The sequence below is a fragment of the Poecilia reticulata genome, linkage group LG8, assembly GCF_000633615.1.
Source record: "Poecilia reticulata strain Guanapo linkage group LG8, Guppy_female_1.0+MT, whole genome shotgun sequence".
NCBI classification, from domain to species: domain Eukaryota; kingdom Metazoa; phylum Chordata; class Actinopteri; order Cyprinodontiformes; family Poeciliidae; genus Poecilia; species Poecilia reticulata.
Window position 1 is genome coordinate 8501027 of NC_024338.1, and position 14141 is coordinate 8515167.

General features: G+C 38.5%; 1 protein-coding gene across 3 annotated transcripts; it reads left to right on the forward strand.

Annotated features, from left to right (window-relative positions):
• The first annotated feature begins 1 nt into the window (after nt 1).
• rangap1a (RAN GTPase activating protein 1a) lies at nt 2-13615 on the forward strand. 3 transcript variants are annotated; one of them, XM_008415560.2, is made up of 16 exons: nt 2-89; nt 3184-3303; nt 4014-4141; nt 4576-4635; nt 4753-4932; nt 5031-5165; nt 5917-6075; nt 6573-6686; nt 7386-7485; nt 7595-7679; nt 7843-7981; nt 8152-8268; nt 10645-10750; nt 11541-11629; nt 11753-11874; nt 13014-13614. In XM_008415560.2, the coding sequence occupies exons 2-16, from the start codon at nt 3192-3194 to the stop codon at nt 13093-13095; spliced, it is 1728 nt and encodes a 575-aa protein (XP_008413782.1). In that variant the 5' UTR covers nt 2-89; nt 3184-3191; the 3' UTR covers nt 13096-13614. The 3 variants fall into 3 exon arrangements, with proteins under 3 accessions (XP_008413782.1, XP_008413781.1, XP_008413783.1); XM_008415559.2 differs by lacking the exon at nt 2-89 and adding an exon at nt 2406-2535 and having other exon boundaries at nt 13014-13615; XM_008415561.2 differs by lacking the exon at nt 2-89 and adding an exon at nt 2406-2535 and having other exon boundaries at nt 11753-11916; nt 13014-13100.
• The last annotated feature ends 526 nt before the right edge of the window (nt 13616-14141 follow it).

The window sequence follows — 14141 nt, forward strand, 5'->3', positions numbered from 1 at the left end:
TGTGAATTTGAGCTAATGCGCTATAAGGCCATGAAGGCAGGAAGGACGAGCCTTCGCGTCTGACGGGAAGGCTCTCTCCACAATCTCCGGTAAGTTTCGATTCTCAGCTACCAGCTGCAAATGCTCCTCGCCACACGCGCATGAGAGCTGTCACGTGACCACAGCGCGCCACGCCATACCGCGTCCGCGAGCTCGTCGCCTATGCTTGCCGAGGTTCGTCACGTCGCGTCACGTGATAACCGCTCTTTAAAATATCGGAGGGAGTTACGGTTTCCCCGATGCCCCCAAAAGCAACACAGCTAACAAAAGCCTGTCTCGACTTCGCCAGAATGGAAACACAGCAGCGATTTGGGGTCATTATGTGTTTTTATCAGAGTGGCGGAAACGGGCTTCCATACAAAACTGAGGAGAAGAAATGTAACTTTTGATTTTCTTTTCATCGTTATCATTCAAAACTAATGCCTAAAATCACTTTTAGCAATAAGTAAATCATACATAGGCTATTATTTTAAGAAGGTGACGATATTTAAAATAATAAGGATTCTGAATCACCTAGAGAAAGGCTTGTGTTTGTGTTTGAAATACGGAATAGTGTGGTGTCTAACCACACAGGAGAACTTTTTGGAAGATTTGGGAAAACAGTCAGGTCCAGCGTCAAATGACGTTAAGTTTTAAAAATAAATCTAATCTATGGTTCACAGATGCATAAGCTGACAATCCGACGCCAGGACCCAAAAGAAGACGTAAATGTGAAATATATGCATGTGATGATGTGTTTACTTTGGGGAATATGTGTTGGTCAGAGCCCTATAAAGGGGACATAGTCCAGAGATCCGGGGGGGATTTCACTACAATTAGGCCAAGATTTCCTCACAATTTGGTCATGCTGATTTAGGCTGCAGTATTGTTGTAAAACATGTCTGTTCAACCAACGTCTGTAGCACGTAGAGTCTTTTTCCTGCAATATCAACACAAAGGCATCAAGAGGAGACCAATGGAAGACCCCACATTCTCTTTATGGATTAAATTGACTGTATATTTATGCACAGAACTGAGTTTGATCAGCTTAATATGAGATTTTGTTGTGAATCGGTTCTGTACAGGTAAACTGAACAGAATTGAATTGAGATTAATTAACTTGTGGTTAAACGGAGGTGTATGCAGTTGGCTTGAATGAGATGGTAATGACTTCCTGTGGCAGTCATTTGCATAATGTGGTGGAATAGTTGTTTACTTAACAAGGTTCTATGATTTGATGTTCCCAATATAACTGGATACTGTGTTAGGTCTTTGTTATGTGAAGCACTTGGAACTGCTTTGTTGCTAAAATGTGTTGTGCAAATAAACTTGACTCGGCTTGATAGGCCTGCAGATTGTGCAGAAAGGAATGTACAACATCGTCCTTGGACAGCATTTGACTAGCCTAAATATTGCAGTTTCTCAGCTCTCCAAATACCAAACATATCATAGATTTTTGAATAAGAAATGAACCTGTGTAGTCCTGAAAATAAGGCATGTATATGACTAATAATATATATATATATATATTTGCTGAATTGAAAGAAATCCATATAAAATATCCCAATCCAAACTTATAACTCTTAAATGTTATATTCAATTCATTTTGATTAAGATACATTAAATTTACTCCCTGATTCTATGAATGTTGTCTGTCTCTGATTCTTCTTATGTTTTTATATTTTTTAATAAAATCTTTACCAATCTTTGCTTTGATTCTAAATCTATACTGATTGGCTTATGTACAATAATATAATTTAACTTAATATTACTGCACAAATTATTTGATGTAATTGAATCCTAACCTCAGATTATCCATCCATTTTAATTCCATCACATATTAGACAAAATTGTTTAGAAATTTATAAATAAATGTGAAAACTTTTGATTCAATCTCAAATCTAAAGTTTTTAGAAAACTTGGAGATGTTAATGAGACACTGTTTTGATTCTTCCACTTGTGAAAGTTATTTCATTTCCACCAACAAGTTCTCTGATCAGGAAGCAAAATTTCTCTTCACACACAGTTTTAATAACAAACGGATACTAAAAAGATCAGCTGCAGGCAATATTTAGTCAATATTAGACTTTATTGATGACCATTGCAACTTTTTATCTTTTGAAATGCATAAGATGAATGCAGTAATTAAGGCAATAATTTTATCAGCAGTAAATATATAAGTGAAAGGTCTGTAGACATTAATTATTCAAAGCAACATTTTTATGTATATATATTTTTATATTCTTTTTTATTATCTATGTTACATCTATTTTCCTTCTACTAGAAATGTGCAGTTATACTGCATTCCAATTCATCTGTGTGTGTGTGTTTTAATAAACTGTTCCAGAAATGACTTATGTTTGTAGTCCCGATAGAACTACAAGTCCCGTGTTTCCTCGTTCATCGGTCGTCAAGTGGTTTGGTGTGGTGATGCTTCGGTTTTGAACGGCAGAGGCGAGCGGGAGTGTGTATCTGGACTGGATTCAATCGTATCGAGAGTGTTGTTGTAACGGCGACGTAAGTTTGTTTGTTTTTTTACAGTAAAATATCTTAATTTGTTACATAAAGTCTTGGAGAGATAAAGCTTAAGCCGTAAACTAACAGCAACAAACGTTATGTTGCTACATGAAAAGGCCGAGTCATAGACACGCTGTTTCATATGAAACGCACCAATGCTAGCTAGCAAACTAAGTTCTCCATGTTATAAACTAACGACTCCAGAGTCAAATACATGTTTGTTCTGGTTCTATGTAAATACGTCGCCATGTTTTTGACTTGTGTAACGAGCAGGTAATGTGTTGCTGAGTCGGCAGTTGTCGGGTCAACGGACACGAAGCAGTTCGGTCCTTGTCACTGTTAGCAGCGAGTTAGCAGCGGCAGGTTTATTATGCAAGTCAGGTGTTTGAAGTAGGACAGCTTACCTTTAAAACTTCCTCATCAGATAATAAATGCAAAATTGAGGCCAAAAGTTGTCTTTATTCTGTTTTAAAGGAAATATTATGGCATCGGTTAAAAAATGAAGTTCTTGTGGAAGCTATGGTAAAACGTATCAATACATTTTTATTCGTTTCTTTACAGTGTAAAGGTGACAAAAAAACAGTACATACATTAGATTTTAACTTTAAGAGGAATAAAATAAAAGTGAACAATGGCTTTGGTCCTCAGGCATCTCCATGGCGACAGACATTGTTGCAGAGCTGGCCGACTCTCTGGCCAAGACTGGGGTCGAGGATGGAGAGTTGAGCTACAAAGGCCAGGGAAGGAAGCTGGATGATGCCCAGTCAGGTAAGTGACGTCAGCAGACCTTTGTATGTACACACTCAGTGATGCAAATCCTCATTTTATTAGTATTATTACCTAAAAAAAATACTCTGATTACAGTTATTTACGTATGTTTTACTCTGGTGTCTTAATTGTTCCTATTAAATTATTTGGGCTACATTATTGGAAAGTTCTGACTCTTCTGTTTGTGTCTTGACCATTTAAAATGGATGTCAGGTGTGAAGATTAAAGGCAATTGGAGTCAGTCCAGTTGGCTAAAGAGTGAGAATGAATGAAAGTATAACAGTGTCCTATCAAATGTCATGTCCTAGCAGTCCTTGGCAATCGAAATACTCTGATGATAGATGGATTTGTGCAGCTCTCAAGGTTTCCCCCAGAAAACCTGCTAAGCCTGGTGGTTGGGGAGCTCAGCAGTCATTCATCCAGCAGCCCGCCGTGTTTTTGAGTTAAAAAATGTTTAAAGTTGGCAGGAAATTTGAACATATCACTTGATAATTATGTGTTATTGGAAGATTGGAGGATTAGTATCTGAAAATCAACTATGAAGTCTTAAAAAATGCAAACATAAARAAAAAAAATGTAAATAAATAAGCAATGCTAAGCCTGGTGGGGGCACAAGTAAAGCCTGGTGGCCCGCCACTTGGGGGAAACCCTGATGCTCTAGTTGTTACCGTTGCTGCTTCTAAACCTGACACCACTTACCTGTTTCACAGCGGGGGAGATCGTGAAGGACATCGAGGAGTTTGAGGGTTTACAGGCTCTCAGGATGGAGGGGAACACTGTTGGCGTCGAGGCAGCGCAGGCCATTGCCAAGGCGCTGGAGACGAAGAGCGACTTCAAGGTTCTGAGTTTGATACTTTTGTCATCAATGTCGTGAACATCACACTTTGCAAAATCAGCTTCGAAAAGTTAACATTTTGAAGTTGTTTTGGATTCATGTGGCCTGATCATTAGTTTTCTCTGGGCCAAATAAACAAAACTCCATGTTTGATTTGACCCACATTGATTGATGTAGTTATAACTAGAGATGCAATCATCAATTTTTTTTGTTTAATTCAAAGCAAATACTTAAATCTAAGAAGATGCAACACTTGTTTTTGTTGTATATTTTGTACTTTTGAAATATTCTGTCTGTATTAGGCAGCTAAAACCTGATTAGTGTTTCTGTAAATATTGCATCTATAGTACCATATAGTTTAATAATTAATTTAGAAAAACGCCATCTGATATTTTTCAGAATAGTAACGTTGCTTCCATGTGTTTTCTCCCAATCAGCGCTGTTACTGGAGCGACATGTTTACTGGTCGTCTGCGCTCTGAGATCCCGCCTGCCTTGGTAACTTCAATGACGCCTTTATAAATCAGTGTTTACATGACACACACTGTCTTTTAGTTGGGTTGTTGTAGTGCGCCGTCTCATTCTACAGTCAGGTTTTGTGTTTTTATGTTGTAGAACTCCCTCGGTGACGCCTTGATRCTGGCGGGAGCCCGACTGACCGTCTTAGACCTCAGCGATAACGCGTTTGGGCCCGATGGCGTGAAGGGCATCGAGAAGCTGCTCAAGAGCACCACCTGCTTCACGTTACAGGAGCTACGGCTCAACAACTGCGGCATGGGCATCGGAGGCGGAAAGGTAAATCAACGACGGACCAAGAGACAAAGACTTTTGTTCACCAATTCTTCTTCACTTCTTCTACTATTGTGTACCAAATTGTGTTTTGAACTCTTCAGATCTTGGCCGCTTCGTTGATGCAGTGTCACAAAAAATCTAGTGAGAAAAACGAACCGCTCAGCCTGAAGGTGTTTGTCGCAGGGAGGAACCGCTTGGAGAACGACGGAGCCACCGCCCTCGCTCAAGCTTTCCAGGTGAGGGTCGAACTGTCTGTAGCATTAACAAAGAGAACTTTAATTAGATAATATTAGATATACTAGTGAGTTATGAAATGTAAATGTATTCTCATTTGAATAGAGGCGTGACAAAACAGCCACTCTCTGTTTTGGCCATAAATCAGTACATACCAAATCCTACTTTTTTTATGCTTTTCCTTATTTTTTAACAGAAACATCGACACAAAAATAAACCACCTTTGCTAATATGTTGGCAGGATTTGCCTACATTTTGGTTCCGTTTAAAAATTTTACCCAATTTTTAACAAAAAAAAAATGCCATAAAGTCCACATGTCAAACAAAAAGTAAAAGTAGCTGATTGCCTAAAAGTTATTTGTCCTTTACTATGTGCCAAATACAATACGTACAGACCTAAATAACTTCTCTGATTGTGAAAACACTAAATAATTACAGCTATAATAACAAGGTGTCTGCTGTTTTTTTTTAATCATCACTGCAGTCAACGTTGTGGCGCGCTTTAGACAGCGTTTTTACCAGCTCACTTGCTGTTGCTACTCGTCACAAAAGCGACTAAAAACATGTGGGTTGTTTTCTGATGGACGGTGGTGATCACCGTACCGAGACGGTTTGGTACAAATTCATGCACCTTTTTCATGCAACTCAAATTTGCTTGACTGTGCAGAGACTACTGTTGATATTAACAATTTGGTGCCTCTTAGGCTGATAATTACGTTTTGTTTTCTATTGTGTTTTTGTTGTTTCTCTCAGCTGATGGGCAGCCTGGAGGAGGTTCACATGCCCCAGAATGGAATCAACCACCCGGGTGTGACGGCTCTGGCCACAGCCATGCAGCACAACCCAGGACTCCGGATCCTCAACCTCAATGACAACACCTTCACTGAAAAGGGGGCTGTTGCCATGGCGCAGGTAGAGAGACGCAAGATATGATAGTAGCAGTTTCTTTTATGTATTTTATGGGGTTTTTTTTAAACCAAAAGTGGTAGGAATTGTGTTTCAAGCTCAGGGAGCAGCAAGAATTCAGTAAAAGACGTTTCTTTTTATGGAAAAGATGGATAGCCGACTCTGATTGTGATGCCATTCATTATTATTAATGAAATATTATTATTACTTATTTAAATTTTTTGTTGTGTGCTATGCTGGGACAAACAAAATCCCCCCTTTGGGGATCAATAAAGTATTATTATCTTAAGTCTCTAATCTTTTTTAATGATGTGTGCAAAAAATGAATTTATTTACATAAAGTCACCTTCATAAAATAACAGAAGGTTATTCCATTATAGTGACTGGCAAAATTGATWAAAAAAAAATCACTGTTTAGAAAAACAAAATTACATTACAAAAGTGATGATAGTGAAAATAAAAATGTATTATGTTGACTTTGGATACTCTGTCTGTTCTCACAGGCTCTGAAGCATCTCCACCGCATCCAGGTGATCAACTTTGGAGACTGTTTAGTGCGGCCGGAAGGGGCTAAAGCCATTGCAGAAAGTGTGTCAGAGGGCTTACCCGTCCTCAAGGTGAGCAGTCGATATACTAGACTGTCACAGCTCAGATTACATAATCTGTTCTGGATTGCACCAACAGTTTGTTGTTCTTGGTTTGTGTCGGTATGAAGGATTGGAGCCTAAGCATGAAAACTTTCTGAACACAGCGTTGTCACAAACCTGTGGTATTTGATTGTCTCTGATTTAAATTTAGTTTAAATCAGGCAATTATTTTACCTTGACTACTTGACTACTTTTTTTTTTTTGGTTAAATATTTTCTTCTTCTGTATATGATGAACTAGGATTGGGTGATATGGCTTAAAAATCTGATTTTCTTTTTGATTTTTTTTGTCATTTCAAATTTTTGGCTTTAATACTTTTTTTCTCTAAAAAAAAAGATGTTGCACATGAGCTAAAACGTGGCTTTTATTTTAATTATTCCTTCTTTGAGTTGTACAACAGAATACAACTCAAAGAATTATTAAAGCAATTGTTTAATTGCTTTAATATGGTCATAACATGAGCAAAATATAAACATGATTTTTCCAGTAGAGAATCTGAAAACTGCAAGAAAAAAAGTTGTTTAAATTAGAAGCAAGCTTCTAGAGTTATCCAGATCTGTGCATGTATTTCTGTCTTCAAAACAAACTTAGTCGTTTGCACAATAATTTCTGCTGCTGGYAATAATTTGGTGCCGTTGGTGTTAAAAGATGAGTTATTCTGTTTGACAGGAGCTCAACCTGTCGTACGGTGAGATCACGGCGGACGCAGCCCTGGCTGTGGCGGAGGCCGTGAAGAACAAGGACCAGCTGGAGAAACTGGACCTGAACGGTACAGATCTGAAAAACAGCAGAGCTCAAATCTTTCTGCCTGCTTTTTGATACTTTAAGCTATTTTAAGAGAAAAACATTTAATAATTGATAAACCCTTTGATTTTCAGGGAACTACCTGGGAGAGGACGGCTGCAAAGCCGTGAAAGACAGCATGGAAGGCGTGAACATGATCAGTCTATTGGGATCACTCAGGTGATTGCCTTTCTGAGTAATCAATATATCAGTTAATCTTTTGTTCATGTTAATTCCTGTTTTACCTCCAACCAATCGTACCTGCTGCCTCTGACTTCTCAACCGGCTAATATTTAGATCTTTACGTAAATTCACTGTCAAAGTGTTTCTGCCGTTTTCTCAGTGATGATGAGGGTGAGCCTGAAGACGATGAAGACGAGGATGAAGAAGACAACGATGAGGATGACRATGATGATGATGACGAGGTAGATGAGGAGGAAATCGAAGAGGAGGAGGAGGAAGAGGACAGCAGCAACAACAAGGTTAGTTGTGACTAAACTGTGTAGCTTCAATATCCAGAAATGATCAGAAATCAGAATAAATGCACTAGAAACGATAAAATGACCAGCATCACAGCATTTCTTGTTTCTATGGTTACATCAGACACTATCCTAAGTTTCCTACTTTCTTCTCCTTCCCCCCTCACCCAAAGCCGTCCACTCCCGTGTCAGCACCGCGACCACCAGATGTCTCTTCTTTCCTCAGCTTCCCGTCTCCCGACAAACTGCTGAAACTTGGTGCCAAGAGAGCGCTGCTAGTCCAGCAGCAGGTGAGCAAACGCAGAAATACATGGACGACACAGGATGTCTTAAATCAGTGTTTTTCAACCTTTTTTGAGCCAAGGTACATTGTTTTAATCGAAAAAATCACGAGGCACACCACCAACCAAAAATGTAAACAAAGATACTCTGTAGCTGCCTATATTAAATATATAGTCATTCTTATCAAAGTTTCTTCAATAGGAATCAAATGAACACAAACATTTATTTTTTATCACATTTTACATTTCTTATTTCAAATTGCACTTAACATGTCCACTTCAAAAATACACCTGAACAGAACCACAACACTGTGGTGTTAAATTTAAAGAAGTTGTAGAAAACTTCAAAGTTTCTTACAAACTAATCCACAAGCATTCTTATAGCCGGAATACGGAAAATAATTCTTATTCTGAAAGAAGCAATAATATTTGGGAAAGATTTCACTTCATATTCACTGTTACAATATGAAGAGTTGCTTGTACAAAATGTCAATATCTGTATATTTTACCCACCTAGTGTGAAACCTGTACATGTTTGGATGAAAACAGCTGATTTCCTGGCAGAAATTGAAGAAAGAAAGTTCTTCCTCCACAGCTCTCAGTCTCTGTTTATAGTAGCCTGGCTTGAGAAGCTCACTTCACACAGACATGTTGTGGGAAATGGACCCGTGTTCTTTCCAACTACTGCTGAGCTTCACTATCTTTTCCATCACTGTCATCAGTTTTGCTAGATACAAACCTCACACCGCTACCTTTAACATTCGTGCATCACTAATTCTCGTTTTAATGTAAAATGCTCTGTACCATGTAGTGGTAAGAAAATTACATGATTACGCCGCTGCTACTACTACAGCAGATACTCGAAGATGTCATTATTTGCAGATAATTCATTTTCAAAAAAATCTTTTAAAACCAATTACCGTATTTTTCGGACTATAGAGCGCACCATACTAGCACCTTCAATAAAAAATAAAAATAAAAAAAAAAACACTGGAAGCTGCTCTCGGTTTTCCATTAGTACCCAGTAGAGGGCTGCGTCCTAATAAATCTGATGGACGCAGCCCTCCGTCTCCAAAGCCGAACCATGGTTTTGTTCACACCGAGCTTAAGCAGCGGCTTTATTTCCCTCCTGTAGTGCCAGATCGACAGCCCTCAACTTAAAAGCTGCATGATATGAGTTTGAAAACATTTCTCCATCGTGCCTGCTGCTAGCATGTGCTTGTTCTAAATGAAAATTAGCACGTTCTTCTTTGATTTATAATTTTGACTTCTAATGATTCACTTCCTGTTAAAGAGCCCCCTGGTGGTTGAAGAAAAATCCGCAGAAAAGCCACAGCGGGCTACAATCCGCATGGTTCAAAGTTTAGGAAAAAAGTAGCAGCTTATAGTCYGGAAAATACGGTACCGTAGGTGAAATTGAATAATTTCCGCGGCAYACCTGACGATCACTCACGGCACACTAGTGTGCCGCGGAAGAGTGGTTGAAAAACACTGTCTTAAATCCATGTATCTAAAAGTAAGGCCTCAAAATGTCTTAAGTCCATTTAAAATGTAAGTTTACCTTCAATATGTTAATTACAGGTCTTAAGTTTTGCAAGTGTATGTCAGCTAGCTAGGTAGCTTCTTGCGTCTTATTGTCACTGGTTGGCTGGACAACGTTTGGGCATTTCTGTCGTAATATAGGTCTTAAATTTTATTCACAATAGTCTTTAAAGGTCTTAAATTTGAGATGGCGAAACCTGCAGAGACCCTGCAGCAGCACCTGTTTGCACACAACCGCCGTTCTCTTTTTATAATATCCATATTGCTTATCTACCGTTAGCTTCAAGACCTGATGTCACAGAAAAATATTTCCTTCACATCAACTAGCTGATTCTGCAGTATAGTAGCAGTAAGATTACTTAATCTCATGCAACACTATAAAAAACATTTTCCTGATCTGAAAAAAAGAAAATTGATTACACAAAGTATCCGTTGTTTTTTGGGGGGTTTTTTTCTTTCTTGGGTTTAATTTTTTAAGGGTCATACTTATTTAAATAAGGTCTTTTTTTTTTTTTGCAATGATTTTTCTATTGCATTCTTCAGCTGGGATTTGGCATATTACACTTTGATTTTAAGTATTTTACCCATCAAAATCTTGGCTAAAAAAAGAAAAAAAAAACATGTGGAATCATTCAAAAGTTAAAAGGGATTATTTCACTACTTTTAATACTTCACATATTTTTTCACAGTTGGGCTGAATTTTACCTGTACTCCTTAGACTGGATTAAACAAAGCAATAAAGCTGCTATATTTCTTACATTTTCCAAACAAAATAAAGATACCAAACTTCACAAAATGTGCGGTTTGTGTCTGAAAATCCCTTTCATTTGTTTCCCCGTCTAGGTGGACGTGACGGATGCAAGAAAAACAGCCGAAGCCTTCCTGAAGATTGCCTCGGTGTATAAAGAGGAGAACAACGACGTCAAGAACGCAGTGTTGGACACAATCGGTAAGATGCATGAGTTTTATTTGGGGTGACTCGTTGCTGCTCTCGTTTTCTTTACTTTGTATCCTGGTGAATCTTCCCTTCAGGAAAATTCATTAACCTGTTAATCTGTGAATTTAAAGTTTTTATTATTCTAATTTGTAATACAGATTTCACCTAAGAAGAACAAAACCTCACATTTGCTTTTGCAAATATTCAGGTCATGTTCTTCTAAACATTTTTGTTTGAGAGCTCTATAGTGTCAAAACAATCATAACTAAAACTCGACTAAGAATTGTGCATTGTGTTGGATCACAACACAATGCACAGGAAAGCTGTAATTTCCTGTACAGCTTTATTTTTGTTCTCAAAGATTTTCATCTTCTCCTTGAATGAGGACTCCTTCTAGAAACCAATTGTCAGGATGATTTGTGTTTTAAATTTTTTTTGTGATTGACGTTTTTCACGTTTCCAACCAAATCCTTGATTGTTTAAAAATCAGCATGAGCAGAATATACGTCATTGTCCCCTAGGGGAAGTTTCATGGGCTTAAAGGTGTGTATTGCATAGTAGCGTTTCTCCAAATGAACAATAAATACACACACAATACATATAAACAGCTAAAAAGTTGTAGCACACCTTCCAGGCCTCAACCTACTCTCTATTTAAAATGTGTAGTCAAAAATTTTGATGGTAGTGGGTGCAAAAGAGGATTTAAAACAACTCAATTTAGTGTTTTTGTTCATAGTCTCTGTAAACTGGTTTGAGTTTCTTTAACTGAAGACAGCCCTCTATTTTTCCCCCCTCTTCCCAGATGCCATCCTGAGTAAAGCTTTCAGCACTCCCTCCTTTCAAGGTTACAGCTTCGTATCCATTTTGTTAGTGCTCCTAGGACTTATTAAGGTGAGACACTACGACAAAGTCAGCACATCTGGTTTTGTTTTTTCCCACATCTAATGCTTCACACCTGCATGGTCTTCTCTGTTGAATTAATCCGCCTGCCATCGTGTCCTCTGCGCCGCTCAGAGTGAGGACAAGATCAAGCCCGTGGTGGTCGTCCCGGGTCACCTCCACGCCCTGGAGCACGTTGTTCGGCAGGACTACTTCCCCAAAGAAAACGTGGCGGTGCTCGAGGCGTTCATGTCCCGGTAAGGGCGTGGTGAATGAGCCAATCAGCATGCGGCCTCCAGGTACAAAATGCAATGATTACTGTCCCCGTCTTCAGTGCCTCATTGCCACACGAGTGGCGATGAGTTTATGTGGGGTTTTTTGCACCAGGGTGGGGTTTAAGAGGCAGTATAATGTAAAATGGACTTGAGCTCTACATCATGTTATGTTATTCAGTCATCAAAACATATCTGGAGTGTTGCTTTAATTCTTTCATCGATGGTTGAGAAATCCTTTAATTGCCCATTGCAACCATTCAGCTGTGGAAAACGCCTGGGTGGACGTAGCCCCGCCTTTAAGGACAAAGCTCCTCCTTGAATCTGCTGTTTCCAAGGTTCTGATCTTCTGCCTCACATAGCAACCCTCTCCCACTCTGCTCCTTCAGACTAGCCAGCAGCCATTAACAAACACCTGGTGGAACTGGACATCAGCTGAGCTCATTATACGAACTACTTGTAAATGCAACATTGGTAAAAACGTTACTAAAGGGTTAATAGAGGAGCCATATTGTGATGACTTTCTGAAGGCAGAGTTTCAAAAAGAATAGTTGTTTCTTACAGAGACAGACGCCCAATTTCAAGATGCCAAGTAAAATTTCTTTTAAGTCGTATTCGATATAAAGCACTATTCAGAATGGTAACAGTTACTTGATTACKCTATGAAATGGCACTATGTGCCTGGAAAACAGGCACATAAACGAGCAGTGCCTTGAAACAACACTGAGTCAAAGCACATGTCTGTGTTAGAAAGGTCTAGTCAAAGCCCAGATTTAAATTCAGTTGTGAACCCGTTTCAAGACTCAAATATGAAACGTAAATTCTCTCCAAATCTGGATGATCTCAAACTGCCCTGCCCCTTTAAGATCTACAGCTCTAATTGCTTCAAGAAATGCTTTTACATAATATTAACTTAGGAGAGCTGTATACATATTTTTATTTTTAAATCTCACATAATTTCCTAACATTTCACAATATACGCACTACTTTATGGAGACATCATTTAGAAACAAAGAAGAGGCATAAATACGTCTGCGACCCACTGTTGGAGGAACTAATTTATAAAAGTGAGCTCTTGAGATGTTTAAATTATTGCTTGATAAAATCTACGCTTCCATCCACAGGAGCAACAAATCCTTGGAGTCGTGTGGAAACGCCAGAAACGGCCTCCAGTCTACACTGCAGAGAGTTCGACCTCAGAGCTGAGGCTCACAGACTGAACATTTATTCACTGATGGACCTTTAAAAACCCGCACACAGGAACCCAAACGGCTGCACCTCCGTTCTGGCACAACAGTCTGTGTCACAACTGCAGTTCATCTGAAACCTCATGTTGTGTTAACCTTCTCATTTTGGACTTGACTTGAATGCACTGGGCTGGAAATGAATGAAATGGAAATTTTTAGCGTCTGCAGCCTGAACATATCCTGCCACAAAGTCGGTAACTTGATCGGATCAGGTTGATCGGGAGGAGCTCCGACTGACATCAATCTGAATCCACAGCTGCTCTCTGCTTTATATTTAATAGATGGATTTAATATTCTCTCAGAAAGCATTTACTGAAAACACAAATATGGTGAAAAAATGTTCAGATATCAAAGACCAAGGGATGGTAAGTTAAACCAATCAAAGTGCATTTAAAAGCTGATATCTTTACTGTGTTTTGTAGCCCAGGGTTGTACGTTTTTAAATTTGTTTTGCAAAAATAAACCATTTGTTGGATGGCTTTTGAGTCTTTTGTGACTAAAACATTCATTAAAAAAAAAATCTATCAACTGTTTATTTTTTGTTTATATTTATACCTAAAAAGGGATATACACTGCTCAAAAAAATAAAGGGAACACTTTAACATTTAAGTGAACACTGAAGTGTTCCGTTTATTTTTTTGAGAAGTATATATGGGTATATACAGTGGTGTGAAAAAGTGTTTGCCTCCTTCCTCATTCCTTGTTTTTTTGCATGTTTGTCACACTTAAGTGTTTCGGAACATCAAACCAATTTAATCAATAGTCAAGAACAACACAAGTAAACACAAAATGCAATTTGTAATTGAAGGTGTTTATTATTAAAGGAGAAAAAAAATCCAAACCATCATGGCCCTGTGTGAAAAAGTGATTGCCCCCTTGTTAATTAAAATATACTATAACTGTGGTTTTTAACACCTGAGTTCAATTTCTCTAGCCACAGCCAGGCCTGATTATTGCCACACCTATTTTCAATCAAGACATCACTTAAATAGGAGCTGCCTGACA